This window comes from Hypanus sabinus, chromosome X2, assembly GCF_030144855.1.
Source record: "Hypanus sabinus isolate sHypSab1 chromosome X2, sHypSab1.hap1, whole genome shotgun sequence".
NCBI lineage: Eukaryota > Metazoa > Chordata > Chondrichthyes > Myliobatiformes > Dasyatidae > Hypanus > Hypanus sabinus.
The window spans coordinates 13737272-13760522 of record NC_082739.1 but is presented as its reverse complement, the minus strand read 5'-3'; the positions used below and the strand labels follow the sequence as shown (position 1 = coordinate 13760522).

Here is a 23251-nt window from a genome sequence, read left to right as displayed (position 1 = left end):
AAGGGCTGATCTTGTACTTTGCTGTTCTATGTTCTATAAGTACTTCGTAAATTAGGAGATAGCTGGAACGGAGGCCTTGGTGGGGCCATAGTCAAACAAGTAACAGTGAGATATTGCTGTGGTTGCTTTGGGCGGGAATGAGGGACGTATAGTTTGATGGGTTTCTACAGAAGATGAGCTAAGCAGGGCATGCAGTGTCCTTACATTGTACTCACTTTGAAAGTCAATTACTGTACAGTTTTCAACAGTGAGAAATAAATGAAGATAAGTTGTAGGCCACAGAGAATATTGGTTTTAGTTAAAGCACCCAACGTGTACATTCTGGTCATAAAACAATACTTTGTGGAAGTTTGATGGTATTCCTGCTTGAAAATACCAGGATTCAAAATATATTTCTGCAATTATTCAAGCTCTTTGTTTTATTGCTAACACAGGTAGAAGTCTACCTCAGGAGCTGCAAGGGATTCAAAGAACTAACCTTGAATGAGTTAAATCTTCCAAGGTTTTACTTACCGAAGCATAGCAATGCACAGAGGAAATTAAATAAAATAATCACATTTTTGAGAAGATCTACAGGTTCCCAGCTAATATTATACACCCTTTCTAGGACTGATTATAATTCAAAAAGACCTATTACTTTCTGTTTACAAAATAAACTTTTTTTGTGTTTTGGCACCATTGTGTTATGTTCTGCAAAATTGCTTTCACAGTCGACAGTTTCAGTTGAAAATTCGATTGCTCCAGACTTTTATTTTTAATTGATTTGGAAAGTGACTATTTTCCTATTGTGCAGTTGCTGTCCATTCAGTGTTTCTTTCCATTAAGTTATTCACATTTTGTTTTAGAGCTCTGCTTCCCACAATGCAAAAGAGAATTCTTCTCGAATCATCCGAGTTGGAACAAGAAAAAGCCAAGTAGGTTGTTTTATTTCAAAGTTTTCAAAAGATTTCCCACTAACTTGAAAACTAGTTGTACTGAATTTTAAGTGTTTTATTTCACTAAAGGTTGAATTACGTATTGTTATTGGGCATGTTTTATAGTCTGAATATTTAGCTTTCAGTCATAAACTGTGCAGTGCCACCGTGTAATCTGTACCAGTATCTTCAAATAGGGGTGGAAAGGGCCGTTCCCATTCAGTCTGTCACTTATCCAAACTACAGAATTATATCTGTTTGAGGCAGAGTCACCAGAGAGAGAACTGTGGGAGATTTGCAGATAAAACTAAAGGGAGGGACAAGTGGACTATCCAGATAAGTGTCTTTGTTCTGAGAATTCCTTTAACAGATTACTTCAAAGCACTTATGATGGGGTAGCATTTTAGGAAACAATTCTAGGTTTCATCAATATTCTCTACCGCCATAGAATTTTAATTCTGGAAGGGTACTGTTGTCATCATGCACAGCTCTGTCTCTACCAGCTACATGTTATCTGAAGATGACCAGTTACTGATGCACCAGCACAAGCTGGACACAAAATAACCTAAGGCTAGTGATCTGCCACCACATTTCAGCTCTCCAGGCCTGTTTTATTTGAATGTAATGGACAGGTTCACAAGACAGCTGCATACATTAGATTCAACGATAAAGATACGTACTCAAAAATTTATTATTGATTATTCTTCTAGATGCTTCCTACGATTCAGGATGACTTACTCCATTGGAAGTAGAAAATTGCTGAGTGTGAATTATTTGTGCATGTTACCACAGAGTTTTGACAGAATGTCAAGAAATTCCTGGACTACTTGAGCGCAGGATCTGCTGCACAAAGTTACCGCAGAGAGATGGACACAAGCATAAATTTGCCCACATCCCTTTTTCCTTGGTCTGTTTCCTTCCCACCCTCCAATTCACTGTGTATTGTGCTTAGGTATGCAGACTGGCTTTGTTTCACCGTGACAGAACGTACAATTGAATCATCAATTATGCACACCCCTCCCTTATCCCTCCACAACCCCTGATTCTTGAATACCCCACTAGGGGAATCTGTTTCTTCAGATCTACCATATTGTACTCTTAACCATCATGTTTAGAATATCCTTCTAATTATCACTATTCCAGACAAATGTATGCTCAAGGGAATCATAATTTTAGTTATGCATTCTACTAGTAAAAGCACAGTACCACTTCAATCTCAGCACCAAGGTCACTCATTTTCATGAAATGGACATCTTTGGCAAGGCCAGCTTTTATTGTCCATCCCTATAACGTAAAAGTGTTCATTTTCTATGCTATAACTCAACCTGGGAGTAATTTATTAGAGATGTTTTTGAGACTGAATCCAGCTTGTACATAAATGAGTTTGGTCTCAGCTGAAAGGTCAATTTCTGAGTTTGGAGTAAATATTAACAAGCTTGTTGCATTGTCAATTAATTTGCTTACAACCTCAGAACAAAAATTAGTTTTTTTGAATTTATGAGTTATGTTCATCTGTAACTGATCCTTTATTCCAGTGAGATTTGTTTTTCCTTGTTACTGTACACATTCTGTTTGAAATGAGCCATGACGTGGTTTGCTTTTCCCAGCTTGCTCGGACTCAGACTGGTACTGTGGTGAACATGTTGAAAGAACATTATCCGCATACACAGCTTGAAATTGGTATGTACAAGCTTGGGGATCAGCAGATGTGGAAAGACTAAAAATTTACAATTCTGTATCAACAGTTACACAGACAAATTGGGTCAGCCATTTAAACTGGGTGCCAGTCATCTTCTTTAGGGAATCTGAACTTATTTTATGGCAACTTTATATCTAGACTGTGGACCTTTGTTTCTACAGGCCTCAATTTTACTAACTAGCCTTTTTGTGTGGAATTCATGCCTTCTGAAAATCCACGCAGATGATATCTAACTGCATTTCCTTCATCAATCTTCTCTTACCTCCTCAAAGTACTTTTAGCAATCTCTGTCTTGAAAGCTTCAATTGACTTCTAGTGTCCTGTTTCTTTTGAGAAGAGTTCAAGATCAACTGTATCTTTTAATGGGGGGGGTGGGGGGTACAAAGAAAAAACACCTTGCTGAGTTTGCTGCTGAACAACTTTACTTTAATTTCAAAGGCTCTGGCTAAGTCTATAGAAAATAGAGTGAGCATTTAATGATTTCAGCATTTAGTGCTTTCTTGTTCCATCTGTAATATATACCTACCTTCCCCACATTGCTACATGCCTTTAATTAACTTCCAATTTAAATTCAGCGATTGACCTGAGATTAATTGCCATGCCTGAAAAGAGATCTAAATTTCTGCATCCCTCAGCAAATAGAAATATTTCCTAACTTCACTCGTGAAATGCACTGATGCCCTCTAGTTGTAGACTCCCCAAAAGTTAGAAAGATGGAAAAAAATTGTAATTTCTTATTCATTTCTGAGAGGCTTCAGTCAGAAAATCCTGTATCCTTTTAAACACCACAAAGTACAGCATCTGCTTGCATGAAGTCTCCTTATAATTTAACCATTTTAACATGTGGGTATCATTCTGTGTTCCATTCTCCCCAAGGCCAGTATATCTTTCTGTACTAAGACCATTAGACATGGGAGCAGAATTAGGGCATTCAGCCATTAAGTTTGCTCCACCATTCCATCATGGCTGATCCCTAGATCCCACTCAACCCCATATACTTGCCTTCTTGCCGTATCCTTTGATGGTCTGACTGATCAGGAAACGATCAATCTCCACTTTAATTATACCTACGGACGATCCGAAGGTCGCTAGTTCGAGCCTTGGCTGAGGCTGTGTGTGTGTCCTTGAGCAAGGCACTTAACCACACATTGCTCTGTGATGATACTGGTGCCAAGCTGGATGGGTCCTAATGCCCTTCCCTTGGACAACATCGGTGGCCTGGAGAGGGGAGACTTGCAGCTTGGGCAACTGCCAGTCTTCCATTTAAAAAAAACCTTGCCCAGGCTTGCGCCCTGGAAACTTTCCAAGGTGCAAATCCATGGTCTATCAAAACTAATGGAGGCCGACACACCTACGGATGTGGCCTCCTCTGCAGTCTGTGGCTGAACATTCTGCAGATTCACTAATCTCTGGCTAAAAATATTCCTCCTTAATCTGTTCTAACAGGTTGCCCCTCAATTTTGAGGTTGTGTCCTCTAGTTCTGGATACCTCCACCATAAGAAATTTCCTCTCCACATCCACCTTATCTAGTTAATGAAACCTACATTCTTCTAAATTCCAGTGAGTACAAGCCCAAAGCTGCCAAACACTCCTCATATGTTAACCCCTTCATTCCCAGGATCATCCTGGTGAACCTGTTCTGGACTCTGTCCTTTGACAACGCATCCTTTCTGAGAAATGGGGTCCAAAGCTGTTGACAATACTCCTAATTAGTGTCTTATAAAGCCTCGGCATTATCTCCTTGTTTTTATATTCTATTTACCTTGAAATGAATGCCAACATTGCATTTGCCTTCTTTACCACACACTCAACCTATGAATCAACCTTCTGGGAGTCTTGCACGAGGATGTCTAAGTCCGTCAGCACCTCTGATGTTTGAACTTTTTCCCCATTTAGATAATAATCCACACTATTGTTCCCTTTACCAAAATGCATTATCATACATTTCCCAAAACTACTCCATCTGCCACTTTTTTGACCATTCTTCCAATTTGTCTTAAGTCCTGCTGCAATTGCAATGCTTTCACAACACTACCTACCCCTCCACCTATCTTCATATCATCTGCAAACTTTGCCACAAAGCCGTCAATTCCATTATCTATATCATTGACAAACAATGTGAAAAGTAGTGATTCCAATACTGACCGCTGAGGAGCACCACTAGTCATTGGTAGCCAACCAGAAAAGGCCTTGTGTGTGGCACCTTATCAAATACCTTCTGAAAATCCAAGTAAATGACATCCCCTGCCTTTCATTTGTCCACCCTGCTTGTTACTTCACTGAAGAACTCTTTAACAGATTTGTTAGGCAAGATTTCCCTTTATAGAAGCCATGCTGACTTTGACTTGTGTTATCATTATTCTCCAAGTAGCCTGAAACCTCATCCTAATCTGAGGTTTGACTAACTGGCCTATAATTTCCTTTCTTTTGTTTTCCTCCCTTCCTAAAGAGTGGAGTGACCTTTGCAATTTTACAGTCCTCCCAGAATCAAGTGATTCTTGAAAGGTCATGACCAATCATCCGTTATCTCAGGACTCTGCAATGTAGTCCATAGAAACATAGAAAATAGTTGCAGGAGTAAGCCATTCGGCCCTTCGAGCCTGCACCTGATCATGGTTGATCATCCAACTCAGAACCCTGTACCTGCTTTCTCTCCATACCCCCGATCCCTTTAGCCACAAGGGCCATATCTAACTTCCTCTTAAATATAGCCAATGAACTGGTCTCAACTGTTTCTTGTGGCAGAGAATTCCACAGATTCAGCACTCTCTGTGTGAAGAAGTTTCTCCTCATCTCGGTCCTAAAAGGCTTCCCCATTATCCTTAAACTCTGACCCCTCGTTCTGGACTTCCCCAACATCGGAAACAATCTTCCTGCATCTAGCCAGTCCAATCCCTTTAGAATTTTATACGTTTCAATAAGATCCCCCCTCAATCTTCTAAATTCCAGTGAGTATAAGCCTAGTCGATCCAGTTTTCAAACATCTTCACCCCACCCCCCCTTATTCACAATGCTTACAAGAAAGAAGATCAGGCTCAAGTACAGCTTCTATCCAGTCTTTCTTCATATGAAAGTCCTGCCATCCCAGGAATCAATCTGGTGAACCTTCTCTGTACTCCCTCTATGGCAAGAGTGTCTTTCCTCGGATTAGGGGACCAAAACTGCACACAATATTCTAGGTGCGGTCTCACCAAGGCCTTGTACAACTGCAGTAGAACTTCCCTGCTCCTGTACTCAAATCCTTTTGCTATGAATGCCAACATACCATTTGCCTTTTTCACTGCCTGCTGTACCTGCATGCCCACCTTCAATGACTGGTGTACAATGACACCCAGGTCTTGTTGCATCTCCCCTTTTCCTAATCGGCCACCGTTCAGATAATAATTTGTTTTCCTGTTCTTGCAACCAAAGTGGATAACCTCACATTTATCCACATTAAATTGCATCTGCCATGAATTTGCCCACTCACCTAACCTATCCAAGTCACCCTGCATCCTCTTAGCATCCTCCTCACAGCTAACACTGCGGCCCAGCTTCGTGTCATCCACAAACTTGGAGATGCTGCATTTAATTCCCTTGTCTAAATCATTAATATATATTGTAAACAACTGGGGTCCCAGCACTGAGCCTTGCGGTACCCCACTAGTCACTGCCTGCCATTCTGAAAAGGTCCATTTACTCCCACTCTTTGCTTCCTGTCTGCCAACCAATTCTCTATCCATATCAATACCATACCTCAAATACCATGTGCTTTAAGTTTGCACACTAATCTCCTGTGTGGGACCTTGTCAAAAGCCTTTTGAAAATCTAAATATACCACATCCACGGGCTCTCCCCTATCCACTCTACTAGTTACATCTTCAAAAAATTCTATAAGATTCATCAGACATGATTTTCCTTTCACACATCCATGCTGACTTTGTCCAGTGATTTCACCTCTTTCCAAATGTGCTGTTATCACATCTTTGATAACCGACTCTAGCATTTTCCCCACCACCGATGTCAGACTAACCGGTCTATAATTCCCCGGTTTCTCTCTCCCTCCTTTTTTAAAAAGTGGGGTTACATTAGCCACCCTCCTATCCTCAGGAACTAATCCAGAATCTAAGGAGTTTTGAAAGATTATCACTAATGCATCCACTATTTCTTGGGCTATTTCCTTAAGCACTTTGGGATGCAGACCATCTGGCCCTGGGATTTATCTGCCTTTAATCCCTTCAATTTACCTAACACCACTTCCCTACTAACATGTATTTCCCTCAGTTCCTCCATCTCACTAGACCCTCTGTCCCTTACTATTTCAAGAAGATTATTTATGTCCTCCTTAGTGAAGACAGAACCAAAGTAGTTATAAAATTGGTCTGCCATGTCTTTGTCCCCTATGATCAATTCACCTGTTTCTGACTGTAAAGGACGTACATTTGTCTTGACTAATCTTTTTCTTTTCACGTATCTATAAAAGCTTTCACAGTCAGTTTTTATGTTCCCTGCCAGCTTTCTCTCATAATCTTTTTTCCCTTTCCTAATTAAGCCCTTTGTCCTCCTCTGCTGGTCTCTGAATTTCTTCCAGTCCTCAGGTGTGCCGCTTTTTTTTGCTAATTTATATGTTTCTTCTTTGGACTTGTCCCTATCCCTAATTTCCCTTGTCAACCACGGGTGCACTACCTTCCCTGGTTTATTCTTTTGCTAAACTGGGATGAACAATTGTTGTAGTTCATCCATGCGATCTTTAAATGCTTGCCATTGCATATCCACCGTCAACCCTTTAAGTATCATTTGCCAGTCTATCTTAGCTAATTCATGTCTCATACCTTCAAAGTTACCCTTCTTTAAGTTCAGAACCTTTGTTTCTGAATTAACTATGTCACTCTCCATCTTAAAGAAGAATTCCACCATATTATGGTTACTCTTACCCAAGGGGCCTCGCACGACAAAATTGCTAACTAACCCTTCCTCATTGCTCAATACCCAATCTAGAATGGCTTGCTCTCTAGTTGGTTCCTCGACATGTTGGTTCAGAAAACTATCCCGCATACATTCCAAGAAATCCTCTTCCTCAGCACCCTTACCAATTTGGTTCACTCAATTTACATGTAGATTGAAGTCACCCATTATAACTACTGTTCCTTTATTGCATGCATTTCTAATTTCCTGTTTAATACCATCCCCAACCTCACTACTACTGTTAGGTGGCCTGTACACAACTCCCACCAGCGTTTTCTGCCCCTTAGTGTTATGCTGCTCTACCCATATCGATTCCACATCCTCCAGGCTAATGTCCGTCCTTTCTATTGCGTTAATCTCCTCTCTAACCAGCAATGCTACCCCACCTCCTTTTCTTTCCTGTCTATCCCTCCTGAATATTGAATATCCCTGGATGTTGAGCTCCCATCCTTGGTCACCCTGGAGTCATGTCCCTGTGATCCCAACTATATCATATTCATTAATAACTATCTGCTCATTCATTTCATCCACCTTGTTACGAATGTTCCTTGCATTGACACACAAAGCCTTCAGGCTTGTTTTTACAACACTCTTAGCCCTTATACAATTATGTTGAAAAGTGGCTCTTTTTGCTTTTTGCCCTGGATTTGCCTGCCTGCCACTTTTACTTTTCACCTTACTACTTTTTGCTTCTACCCTCATTTTACACCCCTCTGTCTGTCTGCATTTGTTCCTATCCCCCTGCCACATTAGTTTAAAGCCTCCTGAACAGCAGTAGCAAACGCTCCCCCTAGGACATTGGTTCCAGTCCAGCCCAGGTGCAACCGTCCTGTTTATACCAGTCCCACCTCCCCCAGAACTGGTTCCAATGCCCCAGAAATTTAAATCCCTCCCCCTTGCACCATTTTTCAAGCCATGTATTCATCTGAAAAATCCTCCTATTTCTGCTCTGACTAGCACGTGGCACTGGTAGTAATCCAGAGATTATTACCTTTGTAGTCCCACTTTTTAGTTTATCTCCTAACTCCCTAAATTCACCTTGTAGGACCTCATCCCGTTTTTTACCTATATCGTTGGTACCTATGTGCATCACGACCACTGGCTGTTCACCCTCCCATTCCAGAATGCCCTGCAGCCGCTCGGAGACATCCTTGACCGTTGCACCAAGGAAGCAACATACCACCCTGGAGTCTAGTTTGCAGCTGCAGAAATGCCTATCTATTCCCCTTAATCGAATCCCCTATCACTATAGCTCTCCCACTCCTTTTCCTTCCCTCCTGCGCCGCAGAGCCACCCATGGTGCAATGAACTCGGCTGCTGTTGCCTTCCCCAATGAGACATCTCCCCCAACAGTATCCAAAACAGTATATCTGTTTAGGAGGGAGATGACCTCAGGGGACTCCTGCACTACCTGCCTTCTGTTACGCTGTCTAGTGGCCACCCCTTCCCTTTCTGCCTGTGTAGCCTTTACCTGCGGTGTGGCCAACTCACTGAACGTGCTATTCATGACTTTCTCAGCATCATTGATGCTCCAGTATGAATCCAATCGCAGCTGGCGACTTATCCACCTTAAGACCTTTGAGTTTGCCTCGCACTTTTTCCTTCATAATAGCAATGGCACCCACTCCTGCTCCTGACACTCACAGACTTCTGGCACACTGCTAATATCTTCCACAGTGAAGACTAATGCAAAGTACCCATTAAGTTCATTTACCATTACGAGCTCACGAGCATCATTTTCCAGAGGTCCAATATCAGCTCTCACTTCCCTTTTACTCTTTGTATAACTGAAAAATCTTCTAGTAACCTGCTTTATATTATTGGCTAGTTTGACCTCAGATTTCATTATTTTCCTTCTTATAGTTTTTTAGTTGCCTTTTGTTGAATTTTAAAAGCTTCCCAATCATCGAACTTCCCTCTCTCTTTTGCTACCTTGTATGCCCTTTTCTTGGCTTTTATGCAGTTCTTAACTACCATTGTCAGCCACTGTTGCCTAGCCCTACCATTTGAGAACAACTTCTGTGGGACATATCTATCCTCTGTTTGTGAGCTATTTCCAGAAACTTCAGCCACCTCTGCTCTGCTCGCAACCCTACCAGTATCTTCCTCCAATCCACATGGGCAAGCTCCTCTCCCATGCCTCTGTAATTCCCTTTATTCCCTTGTGATACTGATACATGTGACTTACCCTTCTCCCTCTCAAATTGTAGTATGAATTCAATCATATTATGATCACTGCCTCCTAAGGGTTCCTTTACATTAAGCTCCCTAATAAAATCTGGCACCCAATCTAAGATGACCTTTCCCCTAGTAGGCTCAAACACAAGCTGCTCTAAAAAGCCATCTCATAGGCATTTAACAAATTCCCTCTCTTGCAATCTGACACCAACCTGACTTTCCTAATCCCCTTGCATATTGAAGACCCTCATTACGGTTGTGTTATTACCCTATTTACATGCCTTTTCTTGTCCCCTTTGCAATCTCAACCCCACATCTTGGCTACTATTTGGAGGTCTGTATATCAAGTCAAGTCACTTTTATTGTCATTTCGACCATAACTGCTGGTACAATACATAGTAAAAATGAGACAATGTTTTTCAGGACCATAATGTTACATGACACAGTACAAAAACTAGACTGAACTACGTAAAAAAACAACGCAGAGAAAGCTACACTAGACTACAGACCTACACAGGACTGCGTAAAGTGCACAAAAGCAGTGCAGGCATTATAATAAATAATAAACAGGACAATAAGGCAAGGTGTCAGTCCAGGCTCTGGGTATTGAGTAGTCTGATAGCTTGGGGGAAGAAACTGTTACATAGACTGGTCGTGAGAGCCCGAATGCTTCGGAGCCTTTTCCCAGACGGCAGGAGGGAGAAGAGATTGTATGAGGAGTGCATGGGATCCTTCATAATGCTGTTTCCTTTGCGGATGCAGCGTGTAGTGTAAATGTCCGTGATGGCAGGAGGAGAGACCCCGATGATCTTCTCACTATGACCTCACTATCCGCTGCAGGGTCTTGTGATCCGAGATGGTGCAATTTCTGAACCAGGCAGTGATGCAGCTGCTCAGGATGCTCTCAATACAACCCCTGTAGAATGTGATGAGGATGGGGGGTGGGAGATGGACTTTCCTCAGCCTTTGCAGAAAGTGGAGACGCTGCTGGGCTCTCTTTGCTATGGAGCTGGTGTTGAGGGACCAGGTGAGATTCTCTGCCAGGTGAACACCAAGAAATTTGGTGCTCTTAATGATCTCTACTGAGGAGCTGTCAATGTTCAGCGGGGAGTGGTCGCTCCGTACCCTGCTGAAGTCAATAACCATCTCTTTTGTTCACATTCAAAGACAGGTTGTTGTCTCTGCACCAGTCCATTAGCCGCTGCACCTCCTCTCTGTAAGTTGACTCGTCGTTCTTGCTGATGAGACCCACCACAGTTGTGTCATCAGCGAACTTGATGATGTGGTTCGAGCTGTGTGTTGCAGCACAGTCGTGGGTCAGCAGAGTGAACAGCAGTGAACTGAGCACACAGCACTGGGGGGCCCCTGTGCTCAGTGTGATGGTGTTGGAGACACTGCTCCCAATCCGGACTGACTGAGGTCTCCCAGTCAGGAAGTCTAGGATCCAGTTGAAGAGGGAGGTGTTCAGGCCCAGTAGACTCAGCTTTCCAATCAGTTTCTGAGGGATGATTGTGTTGAATGCTGAACTGAAGTCTATGAACAGCATCCAAACGCCAGGTGGAGGGTGATGGCAATGGCGTCATCTATTGAGCGGTTAGGACGGTACGCAAACTGCAGGGAGTCCAGTGAGGGGGGCAGCAGTGTCTTGATATGCCTCATGATGTGCCTCTTGAAACATTTCATGATGATGGATGTGAGTGCAACAGGATGGTAGTCATTTAGGCAGGACACTTAAGACTTCTTCGGCACGGGGACGATGGTGGTGGCCTTTAAGCACGTTGGAACGGTGGCGCTGCTCAGGGAGATGTTGAATCTATTGATTCCCATCCCCCTGCCATATTAGTTTAAATCACTCCCAACAGCTATAGTAAACCTGCCCGCAAGAATATTGGTCCCCCTCAGATTTAAGTGCCAATTATTCAGAAATCGGAACCCCTACTCCTTGCTCTGGTTCTTCAGCCACATCTTTATCTGCCACCTCATTCTATTCTTATCCTTACTATCGCGTGGCAGAGGCAGCAATCCCAAGATCATTACCTTGAGATCTTGCTTCTCAGCTTCCTTCCTGACTCCATGTATTCTGTTTTCAGGACCTCCTCCCTTATTCTACCTATGTCATTGGTACCTATATGTACCATGACTTCTTGCTGCTCACCCTCCCTTTTCAGGATATTGTGGACATGTTCAGAAATATCGCAGACCCTGGCACCTGAGAGGTGAACTACCATCCGTGCTGCTTTTTTGTGTCTACAGAATCAACTATCTGTCCCCTTAACTATAGATTCCCCTATTAACTGCTGCCGTCCTCTTCAGTTCCCTATCCTTCTTAGCCACAGGGCCAGACTCTGCCAGAGGCACAGCCACTGCTGCTCCCTCCAGGTAGGTCATCCCCCCCCCCAACTGTACTCAAAATGGAGTATTTATTGTTGGGGGGATGGCCACAGGAGTACTCTCCACTATCTGACAGTCCCCATTCCTCCTTCTGACAGTCACACAGTGACAGTCTGTCTGCTGTAGCCTTGGGATTCCTATCTCCTTGTAGCTCCTGCTTATCACTTCACTTTCCCTAACAAGTGGAACGCCATTGAGCTGCAGCTCCACTTCCTTAATACAGTCTCTTAGGAGCTGCATCACGATGCACCTGGTGCAGATATGGCCATCGGGGTGGTTAGTATTCTTCTGGAAATTCCACATCTGGCACCCAGAACAGAACACTAGCCCTATAGCCATCCCCTATTCTCTCAAGAGATAAGTAAGAAAAGGTAAACAAAGAATTAACTTACCTACTTGCCTTGACTCTGCCTGTTCTTGCCAAAGCCTTACCACTCTGACTCAGACCACTCCCATGATGAACACTCTTCTAGACAGTATCCCTCTTTTATAGAGACTGGGTTTCTAAAGCTCTTCATCAGCCTTGTGTGGGAATGTTTCTACTGCGTCTGTGCAGTACTCCAATCAAAATAAATGTAGTCTAACCAGGCTTTTATGTGGCTGCAATATAACATTTTCTGATTCTTTTCCATTAATGTATAAATAAAGGTAATCTTAATTAAATCGAAAGTTTTGTAACTGTTTCACAAATTTTCTGTCAAACACTTTGTTGAATTTGATAATGTTAAGAATAATACATGGGAATCCATAGTTTTGAATTTAATCTCTTCCTCCTCTGTCCAACTTCCACCTGAAGGAAGTGCTTCTTTGAATTTCTTGATCATTTTAATCACCTTGTTCAGGTCATTGTGCCTCTATCTGTATTCCAGGAAATGCAATCGTGTGTGAATCCACAATATATCACTAAAATCAGATTTTGAATTCTAATCTATTTCCATCTCAGAGAGGTACCAACTGTGGCTCAGTTGGTAGCACACTTCCTCTTAGTTATGGATTCAAAGTGCACACCACGGTTTTAAGTACAAAAATCTAGTTTTACACTGGTGTAGAATTAAAGATAAGATTAGCTTTATTTGTCATATGTAGAGCAAAACATCAAAACATAGGGTGAAATGCGTCATTTGTATCAACAGCCAACACAGTCTGAGGATATGCTGGGGGTAGCCCACACTTCCAGTGCCAACATAGCATGCCCACAACTTACTAACCCCATATATCTTTGAAATGTGGGAGGAAACCGGAGCACCCCTAGAGGAAATCGACACTATCATGGGAGAATGTATAAACTCCTTATAGAGAGTGGCTGGAATTGAACCTGGGTCGCTGGCGCGGTAAAGCGTTATGCTATCATGCCACCCTTTTAAGGTGATGTTCGACTGTCAGAATGCTATCTTTTGGGTTAACACCATCTGTCTCTTGGGTATACAGAAAACTTTCCCAAAATGTTCCTTGAAGAAGATAATATTTGCCACATAGTCCATATCACTGCAGCAAATTAACTCAGAATTATCCCATTTTTGTACTTTGCTATACAAAATTGCTACCACATTTTCTATATTGCAGTTGTTGAAACACTTAAAAAGAGTTGTTTCATTGGTTGTACATATTAGAAATTAGCTGTGGTATGTTGGTGCCAAATGCAACAAAAACTACAACAGCCAACAATTATACAGAATAAAGAATTATATAAAAAATAAGAAGTACAGTTATGGTATAAATATGCATAAATATAAATACCAGTATTTACTTACAATGTAAGAATATATTACATGGTCATTGGTTCTCAGAATTGCAGCATTGTGTTAGAGTTGGCTATCACAAAGAGACTTCTTAAAAATTCTGCCAACTGAGAGATTGTTCAACACACAACGATACAACAAAAATCTAATACCCAATTTGCAGAATAGTTAATCAATGGAGCCAGCATAAACAGATTGTGTAGTAAATTTTAAAAGACAGGAATTAAGTTTAATAGGAGGGGTGGCATTTCTGTGGCATATTTCCTGGTCCCTTTCATTTACGGTTTGTTTTAGAGGGCTTAAATTGAGTTGATGATTTCCTTTTTCTTTGTTATGTGTATGTAATTGTTATGTATTGTGTGATAATATACAGTCTGGTTTAATGGTATGTTCTATTACTGTAGTTGCCATGACAACCACTGGAGACAAAATTCTGGACACTGCTCTCTCAAAGGTACTTAGTATGTTTTGTTTGGTCTTTGGTTTTCCATATTATTGTGACATATCACAGAAATAACCTTGAATTAAGTTCTTTAAATAGAGCACTGCAGTTGCATCTGAACAGGACTGTATTTTTCATGCATGTAATTAATAGAAAATTATAGAAGAAGCTTTATTCTGCAGCTAACTCAGGTTGTATCAGATGCAGGAATAATTATAGTGACATTAAATACCCTTGGTTATTTTTTTTTTGGCTGATTATTCCTCAAAAATTAAACCGAACCGATATAAGTAAAACAAAAGATTCAGCTTGTTTCCATATCCTTAAAACATTTGCCAATTATTTGAACTGAGTCTTGTATCCCTTCTCCATTCACTTCCATCTGCTGCTTCTAGTAACGGAAGAGTGCCACACAATGGTTTGTGTAAAGTACAGACCGGAGTGAGGGAGAGCGGCAGCAAGGTGATAGGCGAGGGAATAATGATATTTAACCATTGTTTAATTTCTTCCCTCAGATTGGTGAGAAGAGTCTGTTCACAAAGGAGCTGGAAACTGCATTAGAGAAGAATCAGTAAGGATTCCTAGATGGCTATCTATCCCTCACTTGCTCAGCACTTCAACTTGTTCTAAAAAATACTTTTAAAAAAAACTTCTCTTGTAAATTCAGGACCCATGGCTCAGTGGGTAGTACTTGGGCTTCTGAGCTCTGATTCTGGTCTAAGTACCATTCCACAAAATCTATGACACACATCTTGTGTGGTACTGAACTAAGTTCACTGCCCTCTTAGTGGACTTTGAAGGCTCTCTTGACATAATTTTAAGAAGGAACAGGGAGTTTTCTCTAGAAAATGTTGGTTGAAAGTGAGAAGCTTAGTCCTCCTTTTGAAGTAGTACCATAATCTCTTTCAAACGGGAGGCCTGTTTGCTCCCTTTCGCACAGGTATATCCAGCAATACAGTGCACTGTTCTCTGTGTACTGTGGAAGTCTTAGATTTTGTTCTCAGTTTCTGGAGTGGGAGCATGTGTGCTGATATACTCTTTGCTCTTTTTGTTTTTTACTGATCGTGATGGTTATTTCTTGCAAATGTTTTGATTATTTACGCTTTTTATACCTGTTGTCTTTGTACTGTTATTCTTCATTCTCTTTCTTCAATGTAGGGTTGACTTGGTAGTTCACTCCCTGAAAGACCTGCCAACAGCTCTCCCTCCTGGGTTTACAATTGGAGCCATCTGCAAGTGAGTATTATCTGTGAGAGTTCAATATGATTCATATAACCAGATGTCTACTCTCCAATTTAACTCTGGCTATGTTTGATGGAACAGCAGAGGGAACTTTTTTCTGCTGCTAATGCTCAAGTAAATTGCGATGGAAATTTCCTCACATGGATGATGGAAGAAATAACTGATGCAAAAATAGTGTGGGGACCATAGCACATTTATAATTTAGCCACTCATTTCTTCCCCCCCCCAACAATAGCCACTACCTTCAAGCACCTTATTCCCTTCTCTCTGCCCCCTGCTTTAATATAAATGACAAGCCCATACTGTGAATTTTACCCAAACTGCAATTGCAAGTTTGCAAATAGCCAATTTGCAAAAGTTGATACTGATTTATAACCACAGTTGTCTTACTATAGGCGTGAAATTCCTTATGATGCTGTTGTTGTGCATCCAAGTCATGCGGGAAAGTCCCTGGATGTGCTGGCAGAGCGGAGGTAAGGCATTGATCCAAGTAGGTATTTAGTGACCAGTTTTGGCAGCGCAGGGCAATCCACTTTCTTGACATAATTCCCCAAGTCAAAAGCTGAATAGGAAATGAACCAGCTGGCCTAAAACTTGGGCTGCAGGTCCATTTTAAACAAAAAACCCACAGGTTAGCGCACTGGGTGCAATTTTATTCCTGTATTATCTATGCATACGTACAACTAATTGGAAGAGTGATTATTCTTTGCTGTTTTGTAGAATGTGAAAATTCTAATGTAATTTAATGGGTTAGCACATTGTACTCGATCCACTTCCTGTATGAAAACTATAGACTTGGTTGCTGGGACTTCCAAGCTGGGAAAATTAACAATGTGGCATGTATTGAGGAAGATGATGACATGAAGCTTGCGGTTTCCCCATTTTCTATCATATTTGAAGGTTGGGATGGGGGAGGGTGCAGGCCGTATATTTACATCTGGTTTCTAGTGGCGATTGGGAGGAAGAAAAGACCTTGTGATGGATTGTGATTAGAGTTCACTTTCTGTGCAATATTTTTTTCTCTCTATTGGATCCCCGCAGTGTGGTTGGGACTAGTTCTTTACGACGAGCAGCACAGCTGAAGAGACGGTTTCCTCACCTGCAGTTCAAGGATATTGTATCCTTTTATTTCTGTTCAAAGTCATGTATACATAACAACAAAATTTTAACATCCTGTTTAAAGCCCACTCTCTGAGTATATGGGTGGAATGCAAGCAAATCATTTCAATTAGTGAAACTTAAAATCCTAGTATTTGAAAATTAAAAGCACTGTTTTACTTAAAGCTTCAAGAATTGTTCTGGAGTTAACCACCCATCTCTTTATAGATCAGTTGAATAAGACCTAGAGTGCTCTGTTCAATATCGTCAGCAGTAGAAGCAGTTCACCAGTTAGGTTGTTTAGTGTGAAGACACTTAGCAGAACTAAAATAAAGTCAAAAAAGCAAGCTGGCTCCCTGTATGCCATCATTCACTTGTGAAAAGGCAAAAGTTACCACCTTATCAGTGCACCTGAAGAATTGTTAATGTTGGGAAGGATCAAACTGGTGAACAATAAATATATCCTTGTGGTGGGTTGTTGCAGCACCCAGAGTACTCAGGGGCACAGTGGCTTTGAAGCCATATTGACCTGGTGTTGACAGGAATTTGTTCATGGTGATGAGATGTAATGAGGTTAATAGTGATGTTGAAAAGAATGTGTGGTATTACCTCTATCTGCCAGGCAAGTACCACTAAGGATGTTGTCGAGCTAGGGAAGTATTTCAGATTCAAGATTCAAAATTGCTTAATGTCATTTCCAGTACGCAAGTGTAAAGGCACAAAATATATAATACAATAAATTAAATCCATAAGATAGCTTATATACATAGATTGATTGTATGTCCATAAAGTGACGCTAGGCACAGGAGTGTCTGTACATAAGGTGACCAGTAGGACTGCTAAAGTAGTGATGGTGAGGTGGGTTAGTGGTTGGAGGTGTTGATCAAACTTACTGCTTGAGGAAAGTAGCTGTGGTTGTGGTGTGGATGCTACGTAGCCTCCTTCCCTGATGGGCATGGGAAAAACAGTCCATGAGCAAGTTGGGTAGGATCCTTCATGATGTTACCATTTTCTGGAACCTTTTTTGTAAATATGTCCTTGATGGTAGGTAGGCAAGTATTGGTGATCTATTTGGCAGTTTGATTACCCATTGTAGAGCCTTCCTGTCTGCCGCAGTACAGTTTTTATGGCATGCAGTGATGCAGCATGTTAGGATGCTCTCTACTACACTTCTGTAGGAGGGTGTGTGTATTGACGTGCATAGTCCAGCCCTCTTCAGCCTCCTCAGAAATTAGAGGCATTGGTGAGCTTTCCTGATTATGTAGAATGTGTTCTGGGACCTTGAGAAATTGTGCACTCCCAGAAGTTTGAAACTGCTGTGCCGCCGATGTAAAGTGTGAGTGGTGTGAGTTCTGCCTAACTCCTTTGTTTTCTTGCCATCAAGGAAGAGGCTATTTGCCGAGCACCAGGCCTCGAGCTCTTCCTTCTCCTATAAGGTGTCTCATCATTGTTGTTGATGAGCCCTACCATTATCATGGCGTCAGGGAACTTAACAATGATTACTCGTGTTCTTTAACGATTTTGATTGTAGCGAGGCAACTTGAACACAAGGTTAAAGAAACTCGATGAAAAGAATGACTATAGTGCCATTGTACTGGCAGCAGCTGGTCTGCGGCGAATGGGTTGGGAGAATCGGATCAGTCAGGTAACCTCAGCTTTGTATTCTAACCTAAGCAACTGTTCCATTCTAAAGGCCTTTTTATAAAGCAGCATTAATACTTTTCACATCTTTCCTGCATCTAAGATGGTATTTCTGTGAAGCACTGTGAATGGCTGTATGCACGTTGAAGCATGGCATTTGGCAGCATCAATAGGGCAAGTCCAAACTGGTGAAATGCAAAACCAGATCAGTATCCAATGACAATCACATTAAAACATGTATCCTGAATAGTACAGTGAAGTCATTCAATGCACAATGGGATGCTGCAGGGGGGATTTTGATAGGCTTTCATTTCTGGGAAACGATAGGCCAAGTGGCCTTAAAGAGCAATCAATTCTTTTCCCAGAAACTTGCACCACTCAACAAAAAATTACTGAATCCTCTGTTTCTAAGTGATTGAGCATCTTTTGCAACACACTCAAAATGCTGCAGGAACTCAGTAGGTCAGCCAGCATCCATGCAAATGAATTAACAGTTGATATTTTGGGCCAAGACTCCAGAATAAAAAAGTGGGGGAGGAGAAAGAGTACAAGCTAGAAGGTGATAGGTGAAGCCAGGTGGGTGGGAAAGGTAAAGGACTGGAGAAAAAAGAATCTGATAGGAGGAGAGAGTGGATCATGGGAGAAAGAGAAGGAGGAGGGGCCTCCCAGTTTGGACCCATCGAGAATCCCAGATACTGGTGCCCCTCCTTTTTCCCTTTCTCCCATGGTCTACTCTCCTTGCCTATCAGATTCCTTCTTCTCCAGCCCTTTATCTTTCCAACCCACCTGGCTTCACCTATCTCCTTTTAGCTTGTCCTTCTTTCCCGCCCCCCCCCCCCCCCCACTTTTTTGTTCTAGCGTCTTTCTCTTTCATTTCCAGATTTCCAGTTCTGAAGAAGGGTCTCAGCCCAAAACGTCAACTGTTTATTCTTTTCCATAGATGCTGCCTGACCTGCCGAGTTCCTTCAGCATTTTGTGTGCGCTTTCAAACATCTACAGAATTTCTTGTGTTTAACATCTTTTTCCTTTGTCCGGATTTTCCCGTGATAGTTAGAAGTGGGATGGTTTCTGTTGGTGCTTTATTTTTCAAAGCACTCGTCATGGACATCAAAATAATTGTTATGTTGCCAGAATGCACGTAGGTATAAGATTCTCCATTTTCTTCCAGATTTTGGAGCCTGAAGATTGTATGTATGCTGTGGGTCAGGTATGTTTAATGGAATGATATCTGAAATCCTCATTCTGTTTGTCTCTTTACAAATGTTGTTTGACTTGAAACTCCAAAGCTATCTTTGCCTGTAGGTTTGACCAGCTCCCCTAACTTGGTATTGCCTACTATTTGCCATATGGTTGCTTGTAAAACAGAGACTAACTGCATTTCTGATTAGTAAATAAAAATATTGCATAACAATCACTGGACCTGTAATCATAATACACATGTATGATTTATGTTTCTGAATATTAACTAACTTGTGCTGTATGTGCGTGTACGCCTGCGTGTGTGCGTGTTAATAACTGTGTGCTTTATTAGCTTGGTTACTGAATCCTGCTGTATGTTTAAGTACTCATGCTCAGCCCATTCATATGTGCAGAAGGTATTTTTTTAATTTTCTGCTGTTAATTGTTTTTGTGTTGCTAATGGTTCCAGGGAGCCCTGGCTGTTGAAGTCCGGATGAATGATCCAGACGTCTTAGAAATGGTTTCTGCTCTCAACGACACCGAGACAGTTCTCCGCTGCATAGCTGAACGTTCCTTCATGAAACACCTGGTACAGTTAAAAATAAGCAAAATTCACCTGTCATCCTCTTATTCTCTCATTACTTTCCAGCCTACAGATCTGCAGAATGACACTGTCCCAATCAAGGATGAGGTGGCTACTGGGACCTACTCACACAAGCATAAACATATCTAGCAACACATGAACGTTTAAAGAGAAAACCAGGATATATCAGAATCAGGTTTAATATCAGCAGCATATGTTATGAAATTTGTCATGCAGCAGCAGTACATTGCAATATATTATAATAAAACAGGTAAAAATAGGTAGTGCAAAAAGAGGAGGAAAGGTGAGGTAGTGTTGTGCATTCAGAAATCTGATGGCAGAGGGGAAGAAGCTGTTCGTGAATCTTTGAGTTATGTGCCTTTAGGCTCCTGTACCTCCTCCCTCATGGTAGCAATGAGAAGAGGGCATTTCTAATATTTTCCCTTTTCAGGTTTTCCCCGCTATTCGAAGGTAGAGCGTTCCCGTGAAATGGTCCGTAAGCCGGAATGTTGTAAAGTGAAGAAGCAATTATCATTTATTTATATGAGAAAAATTTGTGAGCGTTCGCAGACCCAAAAAATAACCTACCAAATCATGCCAAATAACACATAAAACCTAAAATAATAGTAACATATAGTAAAAGCAGGAATGATCTGATAAATACACGGCCTATGTAAAGTAGGAATACTTTTCTGCAATTATTGCGGCACTGTCCACCGTAGCAAAAATCTCGCAGAAGCACTCGGCGCAAGCGCTCTTGGCAGAAGCACTCGGCGCAAGCGCTCTTGGCAGAAAGACGGCGCAAGTGCTCTTCGTAGAAACACTCGGCGCAAGCACTCTGGGCAGAAGCACTCTTTCCAGTAACTTTTAGGCTATGAAGCTGCCAAATCATACCAAATAACACATAAAAATGCACAGCTTATATAAAGTAGAAATAATGTATGTCCAGTGTAGTTTCACTTACCGAAATTGGGAAGACAGTAAGCACACTGATGATGGTGTGTTAGGCTGAGTTGTTGGGGGTTGGGGTGGTGGGAGACTGGGGTGTCATCTCATCTGTTTCCATCAGGGCAGGCAGGTCATCTTCTATGTCTGCCTGCCTTGATGTCGAAGGTCGAGGTTCGTTGTCTGCTGTGGCTGATGTGGAAGGCTTGACTGCTTAGCCCCGCGCATTTTTCTATCATACAGTTCTTTGTAAGCACTCAAACCATCCTGCAAGTATGCCCTAAACCTATGTACCCTTTCATAATTAAAGTCATATTTTTCTGCAATCTTTGCAGCATTGTCAATCGCAGCGCAAATCTCAAGCAATTGCTTCACGTTCAGTTCCTAGATGACTTCACTTTCAGGCCATTCGCTACTACGTTCGGTTTCAATTGTCATCCTTTCCTCTTCATCAGCTCTTCATCTGTCAGTTCTTGATCATGGGATGCCAAAACCTCTTCAACATCATCTTCGTCAACTTTCACAAACCCTTAGCCAAAGTGACTGTGTTCTTACTTCGTTCACCACAAACGAAACGCTTTATTATGTCTAGTTTTACGCTAAGTGTAACACCCTTACGCGCTCTTTTAAGCTTTTCCGATACCTTAGAACTCCGCTTGCTAACGGATGCACAAAATAAATCGACATAAAGCACAGATGCTCATAGGCATGTGTTTAAGCAATGCCGGCTAGAATGCTATTCCGGGGGAGGAGCTTGGCTGCTCTGTGCACTCTGCCTTTTTTCGTAATGGTGAAAGCACCTTCTGTTAGCGAAAACAAGTAACGAATGTAGGTCTTTTGTAACAGTGAGTTGTCGTAAAACGAACGTTCGAAAAACGGGGGACACCTGTACTTGGTGGTCATCACTGATCCTGGGGTGGAACTTTAAACTGCATCATTGGTGTAGAACTAGAATCAGACACAATTACAGAGTGGATACTGCCTGCAGATGTGCTTATCTCAAGGAAATTAACATACCTACTGATGTTTACAACAGTTCACCAATTTCATGGTCACAGTTTATTGAAGCTTGGCTTGATTTTTTTTTCTTCCGCCATATGTTTTGCATTCTGATGGGAATTGCTATGCAGTGAATGGACGTCTAGCTGTTTCTTTTTTAATTTTAAGCCCTGTTCTCTTTTTTAATTTTTAAAACCCCACACCATTTTCTTTTAAAACACCCTTCCCCCCCCCCCCCCCCACTCATCATCATCACCACTCAGCCTTCCACCTTGAGTCCAGTGATGTATGATACAATTCCTTATGACCGTAGATAATATGACAAGTGGGGATCAAACCTGGCATCTTTTAGTTGGTACAATTTTTTTTTGCGTATGTTATCTAGATTGTTCCCACTTGTTAAAACCTTGTTTCTATTACATTGCTATAAGATAAGAATCTAATTGGCTCTGTGTTGCATGTTCTGTGCAGGAGGGAGGCTGCAGTGTGCCTGTTGCTGTTCACAGTGTCATTAATCAAAACCAGGTAATGTTGTTTGTCTTATGACTGATGTTTTTATTTTGCTCTGTGTTTAAGTTGAATCCACTTCATATAATATTTTCTATATCTTGTAATTCCAGCTCTACCTCACAGGGGCTGTATACAGTCTTGATGGATCCGACAGCTTAAAAGATACAATGCAAACCAGTGTTTCCACTCAGACACAGGTACATTAAAAATCTACTCTGATACATTAATGAAGGACTGCTACAGAGTCTGAAGTATTGCCTTTTGAATCAAACATTAAATTTCATGAATGGCTGTGAGAGATCCTATGCTCGAGGATAGTGTTCTTCACTGCCATGTCCATGAGCCACAGTCAATTGTCCAGATTCTGCAGGAGTTGGGTGGATAGAATGTGTTTGGGAACAAGTCAAGGTGTACATACAGAGCTCAGTGGGAACGGGGAAAAGTGTTTAGGAGTAAAATAAGAATTGGGCCAGGAACGCATCTTGATCTGGGACATGTCATGAACATGAATGGATGTGTAATCAGAGCCAAAGATTGGCTGGGATATCAGATGCTAGAGATTGGAGCATTGTTGCTCCAAGATAGAGTGAGTTTGCAGGAGAGAAAGTGAAGAAACTTTACAATGTAGATGAGTTGTGTACTCCCTCTCTGTCCATTTGATGGACACAATGGCTGCCACCCTCAAAATTGTCCTTTTATTCCCACTCTCTGCTTCCTGACTATATTTAGTTTTCAGTAATTATTGT

The 23251-nt window shown here is 41.6% G+C and overlaps 1 protein-coding gene across 1 annotated transcript in view; it reads left to right on the top strand.

The window, feature by feature from the left end:
- hmbsb (hydroxymethylbilane synthase, b) overlaps positions 1 to 23251 on the top strand; it is a 37390-nt gene that overhangs the window by 9222 nt on the left and 4917 nt on the right. Inside the window, exons 2-13 of the mRNA XM_059957007.1 lie at positions 846 to 914; positions 2522 to 2594; positions 14271 to 14320; positions 14824 to 14879; positions 15467 to 15544; positions 15946 to 16023; positions 16592 to 16667; positions 18180 to 18293; positions 19458 to 19496; positions 19938 to 20057; positions 22467 to 22520; positions 22616 to 22702. Coding sequence (XP_059812990.1) covers positions 846 to 914; positions 2522 to 2594; positions 14271 to 14320; positions 14824 to 14879; positions 15467 to 15544; positions 15946 to 16023; positions 16592 to 16667; positions 18180 to 18293; positions 19458 to 19496; positions 19938 to 20057; positions 22467 to 22520; positions 22616 to 22702 — 894 coding nt within the window. The remainder of the gene's footprint in view (positions 1 to 845; positions 915 to 2521; positions 2595 to 14270; positions 14321 to 14823; positions 14880 to 15466; positions 15545 to 15945; positions 16024 to 16591; positions 16668 to 18179; positions 18294 to 19457; positions 19497 to 19937; positions 20058 to 22466; positions 22521 to 22615; positions 22703 to 23251) is intronic.